Source organism: Pinus tabuliformis, chromosome 5_1 (assembly GCF_031772625.1).
Source record: "Pinus tabuliformis cultivar Carrire ecotype Pingquan chromosome 5_1, CPIR1, whole genome shotgun sequence".
NCBI classification, from domain to species: Eukaryota; Viridiplantae; Streptophyta; class Pinopsida; order Pinales; family Pinaceae; genus Pinus; species Pinus tabuliformis.
In genome coordinates, this window is record NC_142305.1 from 3293959 (window position 1) to 3310536 (window position 16578).

Sequence of the window (16578 nt, forward strand, 5' to 3'; positions counted from 1 at the left end):
GGTGTTGGAAAAGCAAAATAATTAGCTGAACTCCAAGCAAAATATCTAAACTAGGGCTCAAAGGTTCTTGCACCTCACATTACAAAAATCTTCAACAACATCATACAACAAAGGCTCCCCACAGATTGGACAACTAGTCTGGCAATACCTCTTTTCAAGAGCAGTGACATCAATAATCCCTCCAATTATAGGACCATCATGATAAACCCTTTGTTTGCAAAAGCTATTTTGAAGCATGCTAGAAAACAAAATTAGAAAGTGGGCAAAAGAAAGAGATAAGTGTGCTAAAGGGCAAGCAGGTTTTAGACCTAAACATTCCACAGTTGATCATTGTACAAGTTTAAGGCACATCATTGGAAAAGTTTGGGAGAAAAAGAAAGAAGTCTTTTGTTGCTTTGTTGATTTCAGAAAAGCGTTTAACTCGGTTCCTAGGGATAAGCTTTGGCACAGAATGGAGGAACTTGGGGTACATAAACATTTGAAAGCAGTTGTGCATAAGCTATATGAAGAGGTGAAAGTCAAAATTAGAACTTCAGCAGGGATTTCTGAAAGTTTTAGAACCGATATCGGGGTCAAGCAAGGTTGCCCACTATCTCATACCCTTTTTGGTTTATATATCAACAAGCTTGAGGAGTGGATAAATTCGAAGGGGGTGATGGTATCTATTTGAGCAAGTTTGTTATAATACTTCTTTTGTATGTAGATGACCTTATTCTAATTGCTAAATCGGCACTTGGTTTGCAAGAGCACTTACTATCCCTTGAGCATTTTTGTAGACGTGTGGGGATGCAAGTCAATATCAGCAAAACGAAAGTAGTGGTCTTCTCTAAGAAAAGAAAACATAACTAGCATAAGTTCTACTTTGAAGACAACATTCTGGAAGAAGCTGCGGATTACAAATACCTCGAAATTGACTTCAACAAAAATCTAAGTTGGAATGGTTGTAGAAAGAAAAGAACTTTGGGGGGTTGGAAAGCATTTTATGCTTTTCAAAATAGGTGTAGAGAGGCAGAGTTATGGGACTGGAAAACCACTCAAACTCTTTTTGGGCTTCTAGTGATTCCAGTGATTCTCTAAGGTTCTAAACTATGGGCCAGCAGTACATCCGACATGCAGTGGAGACAAATTGAGAAAATTCAGAAGCGTTTGATTACAAACAAATTTAAGATTAAAAGTGCAGTTCCTTATGATATCTTGTTAAGTGAAACAGGGACTGCTCCTATTGAAGCAATTGCTATGGCGCGAGTCATAAGGTATTTAAAAAAAATTGAGCTAGTGGAAGAGGGTAGATGGCCTAAGGTTGTATTTAATAATAGATTGTGCAAGAGCAAAAAAACTTAGATGCAGCAAAATAACAAATGGTTTAGTAAATGGGGTATTTGCTTGAACGTGTGTCCCATAAACAGCAAAGAGATAAAAACTTTTGTTATGGAAAAGTTCCACAAGCGTACTTGGGATAAGGAGCTAGGAAGAAAGAAAAATTACTATATTGAAGTGTTTAATCCCACTCATAGTCATCAACCAAAAGCATACATAGAAGCCAATATCTCTTGGAGAGCCAAAATTCTTATTGCTCAGTTAAGGACTAATTCTCATCAACTTCGTTGTGAAACAGGGTACTGGAAAAGGCCAAAGGAAGTGTGGGAGGAAAGAGTATGCATTTTTTGTTCTTCCGAAAAGTGGAAACAGAAAAACATTTCATTTTAGAATGTAAGGCCTTCAAAGACAACAGGGAAAGTTATGCAGATATGCTGGCAGCTAGCTCTTGGGATAATCTATTTAGCGAGGGGTTTGTCGAGAAGCTGGGAGCATTTATTTTGAAGCTTCACACAAAAAGGGTCGAATACATCAAGCAGTTGAAAAAGCAATCTGTCCTATAGGCTATCTCTAGCCTCGTGGACGTTAAAATAATTTCTTCTTCTTCTTCTTCTTCTACAACATATTGAGTCTCATGATTCATCAATCTTAAAGTTTCAAGCTTTCAAAATTCAATATATAACATTTATCATCATTGATCACCAAATTTGTACTTGTAAGCTAAGTGTGACCATTACAACAAAGAATATCTAACATGAAATGAAATGTTATAAAATAAAATGAAATAAAACAACTTTCAACTTTCACGAAGCATCATATTCATAATTCATTACCAATGAGTTATAATTGCCAACTTCAAACTTCAAACTTAAATTGTCATATATTGTTTACAAAAAAATATCATAATAAATATGAAAGAGTCAACAGTTATAAAAACTACTAGAAACTAGAAAAGACAAGTAAATCTATTATCTATTGCTAATGCTTGGGCCTCTTGCCGCCACGAGAAATGTCTAATTTTTTAGTCTTGTTGGAAAATCAAGATCTTTGTCATTAATATCACCCTCATTAACATAAGATAGAAAAAACATAGCATGTGAAGTTGAAGCAAAAAAAGTTCATTCTTCATATTAATTACTCCAAAAGACTTGGAATATAAAGATATCCATGAGGATACAAATATTATATATTAAATGTGTGAATAAGATGATAATACAATGAGAGAGAGAGGCTTGCTTATATACCAAGCAGGTGTCCCTTCATGGAGAGTCATCTCTCATTTAGACATGACTCTTCAACCTAATTACTAATTAACTAATCATTATTTATGATTATTATCATTTACATTATTTTACATTATTTCCTATATATATATATATATATATATAACATTGTCTTCCTCCTCAAAAATCTGTCCTCAAAGCTTGTCGATGAAAAAGTCTTAATCTCTTTTTCGGTTTCGAATGTCTTTTCGTCTTTGAACAATGATCTTCGTCGATACAAGTTGATATGATCTTGTAAGTGACAAACAAAATTGTCGCACTAAGAAGGGATCAGACCATCCTAGATTAATCTTCTCTGTAATATTCTGATCACTGAAATTTTGTAACGACTTGTCATCATAGGACTGGATTGAGGTTACATCACTATTCTCTGGAACATCAGTTTGTTGTTTCTATTCTGAATGGTCCCAATACGTAGCTTGGTTGAGTTGTCTACTCTCATGATTCGGATGACGATAGGGAACTTTTTTGGTTTGGCTTTCCCTTATTAGGTGTGAGGAAATTTTTTGATTTTCTTCTTGTGAGGATGTTGTTGAGTTCGTTACAAAACCTTCACTTGGGATGTTAATCATCTAAATAGCGACATCTAAGTGTGTCGTTTCTTCAACTGATTTGTCTTCTTGAGTTGTCATATTCACTGGATCGATATTCGTTCACTTATCTTCAACTTGCACTGTTACGACTAGAGATTTCAATACTTCTTAAGTAAATTGTTCTAAATTGTCTTTTAATGCTTTCTTATCATCCTTAAGTTTCTTAATTTGAGTGAGTAGACTTTGATTATGGTTTCTCAGACGTAAAAGTTCTTTGATTTCTGATTTATCAATCTTATTTTCAGTGTTTTGACTTTTAAACTTTTCATCTTTTAGATCTCTAATTTGTTCTAATAAATTTTTAACAAGGTTCTTTAAACATAAATTTTCCTCTTCTAAGTGCTACTTGAGTTCCTTCTCTGTGACTTTAGTCTTCTTGACTTGTGCAATTAATTTAACGTGGTCCTTGAGGCAAGAAATGTCTTTGTCTTTTTCCATTATTTCTTTGTAATGCATATCCACAAGATTTTTATGTTCGTGTTGTAACGCTTTCTTGTTTTGTTGAAGTTTGGCTATTTTGCCATTCTCTTGATCTTCTAGCTGCAATTTCTTGGTACACTGGATTACATCATTTGGTAGGAGTGATGATGGGCTTTCAACTTGCAATGTGGATTCCGTTTTCTTCATTTCCTTATATCTTGCCATTAATTGTCTCATATTTCTTGCTAATAATTGTTTATCTACATCACTTAGAAGTTCGACTAAGGTAAAAGTTTTGTAACATTTTGTGCAAACAACGTTTTGATTTCTGAATGATTCTTGACAATTAAGGTATCCTTCTGAACAAAAAGGACATATTGCAAAGAAACCACTACTTTTGGTGGACGACATCTTTTTGCTTTTTTCTCCACTTATTTTATGTTCGTCGAAGAGCTTTAAGGTTTATTAATAACCCCTTTAAGCCTTGTAATAATGGTCCTTTTCCTTTTTTTTTGAATAAAAAAAATTAACTTCTTTTTTTCACCTTTTTAATAATTTTTTCTTTTAAATGCCTTATACAACTTCCAACAACTTTTGGTTTTAAATATATAACCTTTTCACCCATTTTATTTTTTTAATGTTAACGATTTCCTTTCTATATATGTTGTTCTCTTTTTATACTTTGATTTTTTTTTCAAATAATATAAATATCCTCTTTTAATCTTCCTATGCTTTTAATATAATAGGTTTTCTTCAACTTTGAACAAAAATGATAAGACGCGACCTTTTTTTGATGGGTCACATTCCACACAATGGCTAGAATGGTTTGGCTTGGCTTGTATTGGGTGCAGATCAGTACGACTCTTTATGGACGGGAGAAAAGGGTGAATGTGGTGGTTCGAAATGATAGAACAACAAGGATCAATGACTACGAATAGAGTGTTAAGGAAAATGGTGTGGTAGTGGCTAGCTACGCACTATAACGACGGTTGATGGGGCGATTTGTATGCAATTTGTTTGACACTGGCTAGAGACACAACCTGTGCGGTGGGCAAGTCAGCGAAGCCAGCAATTGCAGTTGTTGTGGTCAGTGGAGTCAGCAACCCGATGGCGGGAGGTTTTGCGAAAACGCTTGATTGTGACAGCTTTACCCAGTTTGCGGATGTGGTTTGTCAGCGCTATGTGAGACGGGTTTTACTCAATTTAGAGGTTGGCGACCGTGGATGGGTTTTGACCAGATTGGATGCCAGTTGTTGCAAATGTTCCTATTGCAGGGTGAGAAAACGTTGTTGTTGAACAACTGTGGCTCCAGCGGAAGCAGTCGCAAATGGTTATGCATTGTGGTTGTTGGTGATCTATTTGTGGCGACGACCGAGGGTCTGTTGGCACTGAGGGCACTGGTGGAGGTGTGCATTACTCGATGGTGGATGATGGGTATATTGGTATTCGATAGCGGCGGTAAATGTTGTCGGCTACTGCAAGTTCGAGTGGTGATTACGATGGCAGCTGTGTATTGTTTTTTAATATATATATATATAATATTTCATTTTTTAATGATTTTTTTAATAAATTTTTTTTTTTAATTGTTAAATTATGGTATATTCTATGCTTAAAGCAGTTTACTTATTTTTCTTCTTTTACACACAGATTAGCCATCACATATACATAAAGTAAAGTGCAGATAGAACATTAAATGATCGACAGAAAACAAGCCAAGACAAGAGACACAAGATGTGGCGGCTAGCCAGGGACAAACCCCAATGCAGGGAAACCCTTTGATCAAATCTTCTTTTATCTTCAATAGTTCAGCAGAGAGAAATAGTACAAAATCAGAATTCTGTAATTTTATATCAGCAGCAGCAAACCCTAGATCAGCAAAGTCAAACTTGGTCAAACGAGTGGAAATTGACCTCCAATATGTTTGGTCAATTTATGGTCAGCTAACCCTCAAACAGCCTGAAGAAACAGCCCTGAAAACGCAGTCAAACTGCAGTTGACTAAAGTCAACTTGCTGCCCCAAACTAGGGCAGTCAACACCGGTCAAACCAGAGGTCATATCACCTCAATTTTCATGCCAAAATCTGCGGCCTGCCTAGGAGAGGCAGCCACACCAAATCCGCACTCCTAGATGGTCAACGCTGGTCAAAGAGATGACCTGCAGCCCTTGCGTCCTTCTTCCTGCGTCTGCCTTGCCCTACTGCGTCTTCTTTTCCAGCCACACGTGTGAGAGAGAGAGAGGCTCCTTTGATGCGTAGGAGAGAGAAGATGAGTGATTGAATGAGTTCCAAATGACTCAACCTCTCTTCTATTTATATGAAACGCTGGGCATGTGTGCCACACACTTAGCTGCTGGCCGACCTTGACAATTTGTCAAGTAATTAGAAATAAATTCATATCTCCATAAATACTTGTCGGAATCGGATGATCTTTAGATCAATCCTACACCTCTCGATGAGAGGAATCTAGGAAAAATATCAGCAGCCATAAATAAGGTGACCCACATGGAGTTTGGCCCTAGTTGCCAATTTTAACACTCCCTCTCAACTAGGGAGAACTCCATCTGCAATCCGTCTGACCGTCGCTACTATCCATCCATCAAATGCACTGCCCTGCACAGCTTGACCCCTGCTCTGCTCGAACTATGAAGAAGAAGAAATGATCGAGGATGTATCATACCATCCTCCACTGACCCGAAGTCAGTCTCAGAGTGTGTACCACTCTCACTGATCCCAAATCAGTATCATTGATCCCAGATCAATGGAGGTCATCCTAGCATAGGGAGTACGGTAGATACAACAATGCATCCATCGATAGTACTACTATGGTCCCTAACCTCATTTCCCTGCTCATTGATCAGATAAGAGGTACTTCCCATGAGTCCCAGACTGCATGGGTGCGATGCCTCGACAGGAGAACTAATCATCCTGTTCACAGGAGAACAAATCATCCTGTCCAATGGATGCCGCGGAGAACTAATCATCCTGGCCCACAAGAGAACTAATCATCCTGTTCCACAGTCGCCACGAAGAACGAATCATCCTGGCCCACAGGAGAACTAATCATCCTGTTACACAGTCGCCACGGGGTGTCACAGGGGAAGGTTGAACCTTTTACCCTATACATAGTGCACCACCAGGGGATGGTGAGTCGCCCTGTGGTCACATGTCGCTCCAAGAAGTACCCCGTGCCCCCCTGGAGCTCCCAGAGCTCAATACATCATACTTGACCCTCATAAGAGGGTCTCTGAACGACACCAAGTCGTTCTCGGAAAGTCAAGAATTTGACCTTTCCCAAGGGCTTTGTCAAAATGTCGGCGACTTGTTCATCTGTACCAATATGTTGGAGCCTTATTGCTCCTCGCTACACCATATCTCGAATATAGTGGTACCTGATATCGATATGCTTGGAGCGATCATGAAATACGGGATTCTCTGATAAATGAATCTCGCTCTGGTTGTCACACAGGATCACGGTGGTATCCAATGTAAATCCAAACAGCTCACTGAAGAGCTTTCGCAACCAAACTGCCTCACAGGAGGCCATACTAGCAGCAATGTACTTTGCCTCGGTGGTGCTCAAAGCCATTGACTTCTGCTTCCTGCTCATCTAGGATATCGAGGCAGATCCCAAAGAGAAACAACACCCTGAAGTGCTCTTTCGGTCCACCACACTGCCTGCCCAGTCAGCATCGGTATATCCAAGTAGTCTCACATCTCTGGCAGTGTATCTCAACCCATGAGTGATCGTGCCACAAAGATATCTCAACAGATTCTTGGCACCAATCCAATGTGAGTGGTGAGGCTCAACCATATGTTGACTCAATGTGTTGACTGCAAAGCATATATCCGGACGGGAGTTCACCAAGAACATCAATGCTCCGACGAGTTGACGATACTCGATAGCATTTCGTAAAATAGGTCCGGCAGCACTACCGCTTAACTTCTTGAAGTCAAGCTCCATCGGGGTAGTTACGGGCTTGCAGTCCACCATGCCGAATCTCTCCAATATTTTCACCACGTATTTTCCTTGAGATAGGAAAATCTCCCTTGGTTTTTGTCAGACTTCCAGTCCTAGGAAATAGTGCATAAGACCTGGGTCTTTCAACTCGAACTCAGAAGCCAACTCCCTCTTACATTTGTGAATGAGAGGGTCTACACCTGTTAGAAAGAGGTCGTCAACATATAGCACCAGTATGAGAGGCTTGTCATCTACAACCTTAAAGTAAAGGTTAGGGTCGGCTTCACTCCTAGTGAATCCCAGCTTCATCAAGTAGCTATCGATCCTCTCATACCACGCTTGGAGTGCTTGATTTAGCCCATAGAGGGCCTTCTTCAACCTACACACTTGAGATTCTTGATCATAAATCTCAAATCCTTCGGGTTGCTCCACATAGACCTCCTCTTTGATCGAACCATGTAACAACGCAGTCTTGACATCCATCTGATATAGGTTCCATCCTTGTGAAGCAACAAGGAATATGATCGAGCGAATGGTGGTATATCGGGCAACAGGTGCAAATAACTCGTCATAGTCTATACCTTCCTTCTGGGAGAAGCCACGAGCGACAAAACGAGCCTTATAATTTTCCGCACTTGCATCAACTGCATGCTTTATCTTGTAAAGCCATTTTGAAGTGACAACTGCTTTGTCCTGGGGTCTGGGGACCACATCCCAAACATCGTTTTTCATGATGGACTCATATTCCTCGGTCATAGCATCCTTCCATACTTGATGCTTGACAGCAGCTGTGAATGACGAGGGCTCATTTTGGATGATCGTGCTCATGATGGTCAGGTATCCCTAATACCTGTTCGGCTTCTTAATTTCACGGAAGGTTCCTCTGGGTGCAATGTGTCCTTCAGCATCATCAAGTGTTCCCCTAAGTCATGAAGGCCTCTTCCTAGAAGAGGAAGGCTCTTGCGGAGGAGGATCAATAGGATCCATAGGTTCTTCCACATCGGGGATCATCTCATCTTCCTTTTCCTTCGATTCCTCGGTGTTAGTTTATTTAGATCCTCTTAGAGTAGGAAGATTGTCTACTTTGCTAAGAGCCATATCTTCATCAAAGGTGACGTCATGGCTAATCTCGGCTTCCCTTTGACCAGCCACATTGATTCTATAGCCCTTAGTATTTTCGCTTTAGCGCACGAAGATTCCTTTCTTTCCAGATGCACCCAATTTATTCTTTTTCTCCTTCAGCACATGAAAATATACAGGGCTTCCAAAAATTCGAAAATGAGATACATCAAGTTTCTTACCAGTGAACATCTCTTTGGGAGTCTTGGAACCCAATACTTGATGAGAGCATCAGTTTTGTACATATACGGCGGTATTTGCAGCTTCGGCCCATGGAAACTTCGAAAGTCTTTGATCATGGAGCATAGCACGGACAACTTCCACAATTGTACAATTCTTCCTTTCCACCACACCATTCTGCTCAGGAGTATATGGTGTAGTAGTCTCCCTCTTAATGCCAACCTCATTGCAAAAGTCATGAAACTCATTGGATTCATATTCAGTCCCATTATCAGTGCTTACGGTCTTGATCTTTTTTTTCGGTTTGATTCTCGATCAAGGCTTTGAAGTGCCGAAACCAGGAGAACACTTCATTAGATATCATTTTTTGGGATTCAACTGCGTTAAGTAAGTCATTCAAACGTATGACCATTTCCATGAGAGGTAGTCGTAACTGACTAATTTCTCATGATTTTTGAATAGTTCACTTAGCACTCATTGCATCGGGTGATGCTCACAGGGGTGAAGAAGTGGGATTGAAACTAGTGAAATGTGGAGAACGAATCACATAGCATCAATCATCACTTCCGGGGCTTGCACCCGGTAACCAGGACTTCCCAGGAGGTCACCCATCCCAGAACTCCTCTGGCTCAAGCGCGCTTAACTGTGGAGTTTTTCCCCACAATCAAGCCCACTTAGCTTGCTACCCCATTTGCAAAACCTTAGCAAGTATTGTGCCTCATGAACCATTCAAGTAGAGATCCCTTGACTCTTTTTGAATTTAAGTATGGGGGATTTACGCAGTGCATTATATTAGATATCCTTCTTTTTCAAGAAGTATATCCAAGTCTTGCAAGAATAATCATCTATAAAAGTGAGGTAATATAAATATCCTCCCAAGGAGTTCACAGGCATCATACCAGATATGTCTGAGTGAACCAACTGCAATATATCGGAGGTCTTGCTTTGGCTTGAGGGGAATGGTCCCCTTTTGAGCTTTTCCTTCAGCACATACTGGACATACACCTTCTTGCTCTAATCTGAATTCGGGCATCCCAGTTACCATTTTTCTCACATCGAGTAGAGCTTTATAATGAAGGTGAGCAAACCTCTGATGCCATAGTTCGGACTGAAGGGATGTGTCACAAGACATGACACCCAGCAGACTTCCTCCGACCTGATATAATGAATCAACTCGAAACCCAAGAGTGAAAGCATCTTTAAAGTTCTTTTTCCATACACGTACCTTGCCATCGCTGAAGGCCACCTTGTAGCCTTTGTCCTCCATTGCCGAAATGGGCACCAGGTTCTTTTTGAGATCAGGTACATATAATACATCTTGTAAATGGATTGTATTTCCCTGATTCAATTGAAGAGTGACATTTCCTACGCCTTTCACGGGATATTTTGAATTGTCCCCAAGAACAATTTCTAGGTTGGTCTCCTTCTCTACCAGATTAGAGAGAGCTTCTTTGTAACCAGTGAAGTGCCTTGAGGCACCACTATCAATAAGCCAATTTCCCAGCGAGTCCGGGGGAGCAGTAGTAGAGAGAGCCACTGGTAGATAATATTCATCTTACTTATTGTTAACAGTGTTAGATTCATACCTAAAGTTTCTTGCCTTCTTGAAGGGTTGTCCTCTTCCTTGATTTCCAGCATTTCTTTTGCCTCTGCCATTTGACTTGCCATTCCTTTAGTTGCCTTGAGAGTGATTTTGATCATCGTCACGGGTGGCCCGTCTTATTGCAATTGTAACATCGTCCTTTTCCTCCACCCTTCGGTCCAGCCTTTCCTTTGAATTTAAACCCAAAATTGTTTCTTCTTTTAGCATGAGATGAAAAAGCAGAGGGATGGCCTTTAAGTACGAGCATTTCTTGCTCTTCCATCCTTGTTTCTTCTTGAATGCATCTAGCCATCAATTCCTCAAATCCAGGAATTACGTTATTGTTGAGAAGAGTAGTCCTAAATATATACCATTCAGATGGCAGTCCTCCAAGAGTTGTGAGTGTCATTTCCCTGTTAGGAATTACTTCCCCAATAGATAAGAGATCATTCTTGATCTCGGTGATCCTTAAGAAATATGCTTGCATACTCTCATCTTTGCCCTTCTTAATTTCCTTTAGCTTATTTCTAAGGAACAAAACTTGATTTGCATCATTAACTTTAAATAAACTCACCAGTCTATCGTAGATTTCCTTGGAGGTGGTCAGCTCGGAAACATAGGCCACCAAGCGCTTGTCGATAGAGTCTCGGATGATCTTCCTTGCTTTGGCTTCTCCCTTGGTCCATTTGTTCTTAGCAGCAGCGGAAGCATTTGATGGAGGCTCAACAATTCTGCTTCTCACATGGTCTAACACTTCTTGCTCTTCTAATGTTAGATCAAGAGACATCTTCCATCTGTGATAGTCAGACTTCTCACGGAGTTTGTCTTCAGCAGGGAAGTGTGTTGAGGACCCCATGATTTCTTTAAGATAGCCTTGCCAACCTTCTCTTCGATGATTGCTCTTGCTCTTGCTCTTGCTTGGGCTTTGTCTTCACCTCAGCTCTGATACCATGTTAAATTATGGTATGTTCTATGCTTATAGCAGTTTACTTATTTTTCTTCTTATTATCCACAGATTAGCCATCACATATACATAAAGTAACGTGCAGATAGAACATTAAATGATCGACAGAAAACAAGCCAAGACAAGAGACACAAGATGTGGCAGCTAGCCACGGACAAACCCCAATGCGGGGAAACCCTTTGATCAAATCTTCTTTTATCTTCAATAGTTCAGCAGAGAGAAATAGTACAAAATTAGAATTCTGTAATTTTATATCAACAGCAGCAAACCCTAGATCAGCAAAGTCAAACTTGGTCAAACGAGTGGAAATTGACCTCCAATATGTTTGGTCAATTTCTGGTCAGCTAACCCTCGAATAGCCTGAAAAACAGCCCTGAAAACGTAGTCAAACTGCAATTCACTGAAGTCAACTTGTTGCCCCAAACTAGGGCAGTCAACACCAGTCAAACCAAAGGTTAAATCACCTCGATTTTCGTGTCAAAATCTGCGGCCTGCCTAGGAGAGGCAGTCAACACCAGTCAAACCAGAGGTCAAATCACCTCGGTTTTCGTGTCAAAATCTGCGGCCTGCCTAGGAGAGGCAGCCACACCAAATCCGCACTCCTAGATGGTCAACGTTGGTCAAAGAGATGACCTGCAGCCCTTGCGTACTTCTTCTTGCGTCTGCCTTGCCCTACTGCGTCTTCTTTTCCAGCAACACGTGTGAGAGAGAGAGAGGCTCCTTTGATGCGTAGGAGAAAGAGAAGATGAGTGATTGAATGAGTTCCAAATGACTCAACCTCTCTTCTATTTATATGAAACGCTAGGCATGTGTGCCACACACTTAGCTGTTGGCCGACCTTGACAATTTGTCAAGTAATTAGAAATAAATTCATATCTCCATAAATACTTGTCGGAATCGGATGATCTTTAGATCAATCCTACACCTCTCAACGAGAGGAATCTAGGAAAAATATCAGCGACCATAAATAAGGTGACCAACATGGAGTTTGGCCCTAGTTGCCAATTTTAACATAAATAGATATAATCTCTTTTTTTAATTAATTTTTTTTAAATAGATTTTTTTTAGATAAATTTTTTTAACTTTTTTCTCATATATAAATCTCTCTTTTTTTCCTTCTTTTTTTTCATTTTTTTTCTTTTCAATAATTCCTCTTCTCTTTTCTTTTTTTAATATGATTTTTTTTATTTTTTGACTTTTCTTTTCGCTTTTTATTTTTTTATTTTATTGTTTTGGTTATATAATTATTTTTTTTCTTCTTTTAATTTTAATGGCCAAGGGCCTAGCAAAACAGAGAAGAGGAGAAACTCCCAAATTCTGAGTGAAACGCTGCAATTATACGGCAACAAAGTTGACGAAATGTTGATGGCCAAAGGCCTGGATCAGAGAACACGGCTTTGTGCAGCAGTTGAGCAGCCAGAGGATCGAACTGATCTAATACCAAATGAAGCAAACAAAGTCCCTTCTTCAAATTAGTGCAGCAGTTGAGCAGCCAGAGGATCGAACTACTCTGATACCAAATGAAGCGAACAAAGTTCTTTCTTCAGATTAATTACTCCAGAAGACTTGGAATATAAAGATATCCATGAGGATACAAATATTATATATTAAATGTGTGAATAAGATGATGATACAATGAGAGTGAGAGGCTTGCTTATATACCAAGTAGGTGTCTCTTCATGGAGAGTCATGTCTCATTTAGACATGACTCTTCAATCTAATTACTAATTAACTAATCATTATTTATGATTATTATCATTCACATTATTTTACATTATTTCCTATATATTTATGCATAACACAAGTCAAGATTTTGTTCAAGTGATGGTTACATTTTTAGTAGGGTCATGATAGAGGAGTTCGACAACCAATGTCACTAACATCAAGGTAAATAGAGGGATTGGTGCTCTTCATTAAATACAAGTTCCATACCTAATACATGACAAAATCCAATGGAAACATTGCAATCCCCCCAATCTTGAGATTTTGAAAAACTGATAAGTCTGTTGGATTTTGAATGAGATTTAAAATTCTACTTTCTCCATATGAAATCCAATGAGGTCGGAACCACTCTCAAACAGCCTGAGTCATTTCATGGTAATGTTAAAAATTTAAGTAAAATGATGAAAATGAATATTACCATGAATCGCGTATCAATACTAGGCCATAGGCTTGATAATTAGGCTGCCCCACTAAAAATTATTTATTTCTTTGAAAAAAAATTGCATTTGGAATGTTACTACAAAAAAAAATTGCAAAAAAGGCTAGTGCGCGAAAATTTAGCCCCCAAAAATTCCCTCCCTGCGTGAGCAATTTCGGGAGGGGGGGGGAGTCGCTCCCCCGCAACCCTGCTTCCACTTATATGAATAATTAACCCATACTTGTTGTCATCACCAATGTATTTACCAAAGCATATATAGACTTAGTCAATTCATCCATTTCCTCATAATCCATAAACTGGTGGAGTTCAACTTGACCCTTGAATCTGTATATTGTTGATCTGACCTTAGAAACAGGAGACTAGAACTCAAGAAATGTATTTCATGTGTATACCGTTATCTTTGTTTAGCTGCTAAATCTCATACATAGGCAAAGATGCAGTACACTAGACATGATGAACACTATATCAAGAACACCACCATAATGTTGAGATGAGTCAAAACATAATTATCCACCAACATGCAGATTCACTAACCAAGGATATGCAACCATGAAGATAGAACCAAGCCACGACAGTCAACCTAGGAGAAAATGACTCTACTCCACAAAACACCATCAATCAAGTGAAAGGACTATCTCCAAGTAAGCCCAAAGGTCCATGAAAATAATCCTGCAAATCATCCACATGTGTGATGAAGATCACACATGTTAATCCTCATGTGCAATATGAGGGGTAACGCAGTGCACATTGCACAGGAGCAGAGTTGGCCCGCTTGTTAATATTACACAGTTACGCACAATGAATGTTAATTGGTGGTTGAGTAACGTATTTTTATTTTTTTCATATACTGAAGAACATTCATGTCCTTTCCGAAGTTCTTTTTATATTTTGATGCACAATTGGAAGATACAAACTCTTCAACGGAACATCCAACAGTAGATCCAAGCAACAAGGGTGAAAAGAAGCAATTAGTTTATAAAAAAACTATGTGCAGGTTTTATCTATTGTTATTTTTTCATATAACCTTTGTGGTTGACATATGCCACATCAGCATTATGGACAAACACGACACATCCCGTTTCTGGGCTGTAGAATGTGCCTCTAGCGCAATAATAATTCCCACCAACCAGAGTTCGACTCCAAAACTCTGCATATCACTATCCTACAACAGTTAATTAGAGTTTAAAGGAAGAGATGTTTTTGCAGATTGAAAACACAGAATTTTCCGGTGGGAGGTCAGGGAAGGATAACGGCAGGGAAATTCACCATTGTTGATTGCCAGACTAGTGAAGACTCTCTTCAATAATGAAATGCTGTTCAATAATCTCTATTGTTTTACTAGGTATATGATTCAAATAAATGAGAAAACTGAATTAAAAAATGTGAATAAAATAACGGGCAGCAACAACTGGATACAACGAAGTATCCAAGTGCCTTAGTGAAAACGTTCTCTCAACTATCCATTTACAAGTATTCAACCTGTGGAAACTGTTAACGCACTCCAAAAATAGAGTTACATTTTTTCACATAGATGAAAATTAGCATTGCAACGATGTATCTGCTAAGGAAAAGATATGACACTTACAGCATGATAAGCATAAGGAGCCTTGCCCTGGCGCTGGAAATGCTTTACCATAATAGAAAATTCAATTGGTCCCCATTCCTCCTCTTCGAATACATTACCCAAAGCTGTTTTATATAGCTATTTGACAATATAAACAAATATCAACGTCAGAAAAAATACCTGAAACAAAAAGGAAGTTCAAATTTCAAACAATACCCAGATTACACATAGAGAAGAAATAGATTTAGACAAACTGTTGTTAACCTTTGTGGAATCAAAGAGGAGCTCAGTGCCAGCGGGAAAGTAGCTATAGAATTGATCTGCCCTTGAAATTCCTGCTCTTGTGCTGCATAGTGAATGCTTAGGTTAATGTAATGGCTTCTCTCTTGACCATTTCAGAACCACAGTAGTTTGGAATAGCAAATATCAAGATATGGAAGCAAAGAATATGTTTTAACTTCAAGATTGGCACCCTAACCCCACCCAACCATGCAACAATAAATCGAGCATGAACACACAACCTCCATACATAAGCAAGAGGATTACAAAAATAGAAATGCAAGCCAAACCTGTTGTTTGTGTAGGCATACACTAGGCCAGTGAAGAAGCATAAAATCCAAAATAAGAGGCAGCTCTCCTGACCTTCCAAATCTTCAAAAGAGTCTTCCACCTACTCTCCTCCATTTTTGGTGCTAGTCTGAGAAAAACCACACCTAGCTCTCCCAAAGGAGAACAAAAATAAACTTGAATATTGCGCAGTAGATGACTGATTAAAGTGCCACAAACGTCTTCCTCTTTTCTCCTATCTCATACTTCCATTATTAATTTAGGGCATGCAGTCAACAAATGTCAATTAAGTGGTATAGGAAGGAGCAACTCCAACAAACTTCTTAAAAAACAAAAAAAACCTTCGACAATTAGAGAAAGGAAACGCTCAGATCATCAAAAGTAAGCAAGCAGGAGACAGTGAAAAGAAATATGGAGACGATACAGCTTCAAAAAAAAATATCGTACACTATGGCATAATGGAGTAGTAGTGACCAATCCATATTAGAAAAGTTTGCGGAGTTATTATTCTGTTCGGTTGAACCAATTCCTTCTAAAGCCTTTAAGGGTCTTTAGATAAGGTAGCCGCAGGTTAATTTCCAATCAAAACATGGCTTATCAAAAACATAAAAAGGAAAAGAAATGGCTATTCTCAATTGGAAATTTTAAAACAACAATATTAGAAGAATCCACCTTCCTCTCGAATAGCTTGATGGTTCTTTTATTCCGGTTTCAATATCTCTTGGTACAAATTGCAACAGCGTGCAAGAATAGTTTGGTATTTACAACGAATGGAAGTATTCTCTTGCATTTTCTTTTTAAGAAATATGTTTGAACGAATGATTTTATAATGTTTTAGACTGCACTATTCAAGTTCTTTTAAATAACACCA

At 38.9% G+C, this 16578-nt stretch overlaps 1 protein-coding gene across 1 annotated transcript in view; it reads right to left on the bottom strand.

Annotated features, from left to right (window-relative positions):
- The window catches only part of LOC149163255 (uncharacterized), a 76809-nt gene that overhangs the window by 59444 nt on the left and 787 nt on the right, over nucleotides 1-16578 (bottom strand). The window contains 4 exon segments of the mRNA XM_089431652.1: nucleotides 15162-15278; nucleotides 15405-15486; nucleotides 15710-15744; nucleotides 15747-15952. Of these exon segments, the coding sequence (XP_089287778.1) occupies nucleotides 15162-15278; nucleotides 15405-15486; nucleotides 15710-15744; nucleotides 15747-15824 (312 nt within the window). The 5' untranslated portion in view covers nucleotides 15825-15952.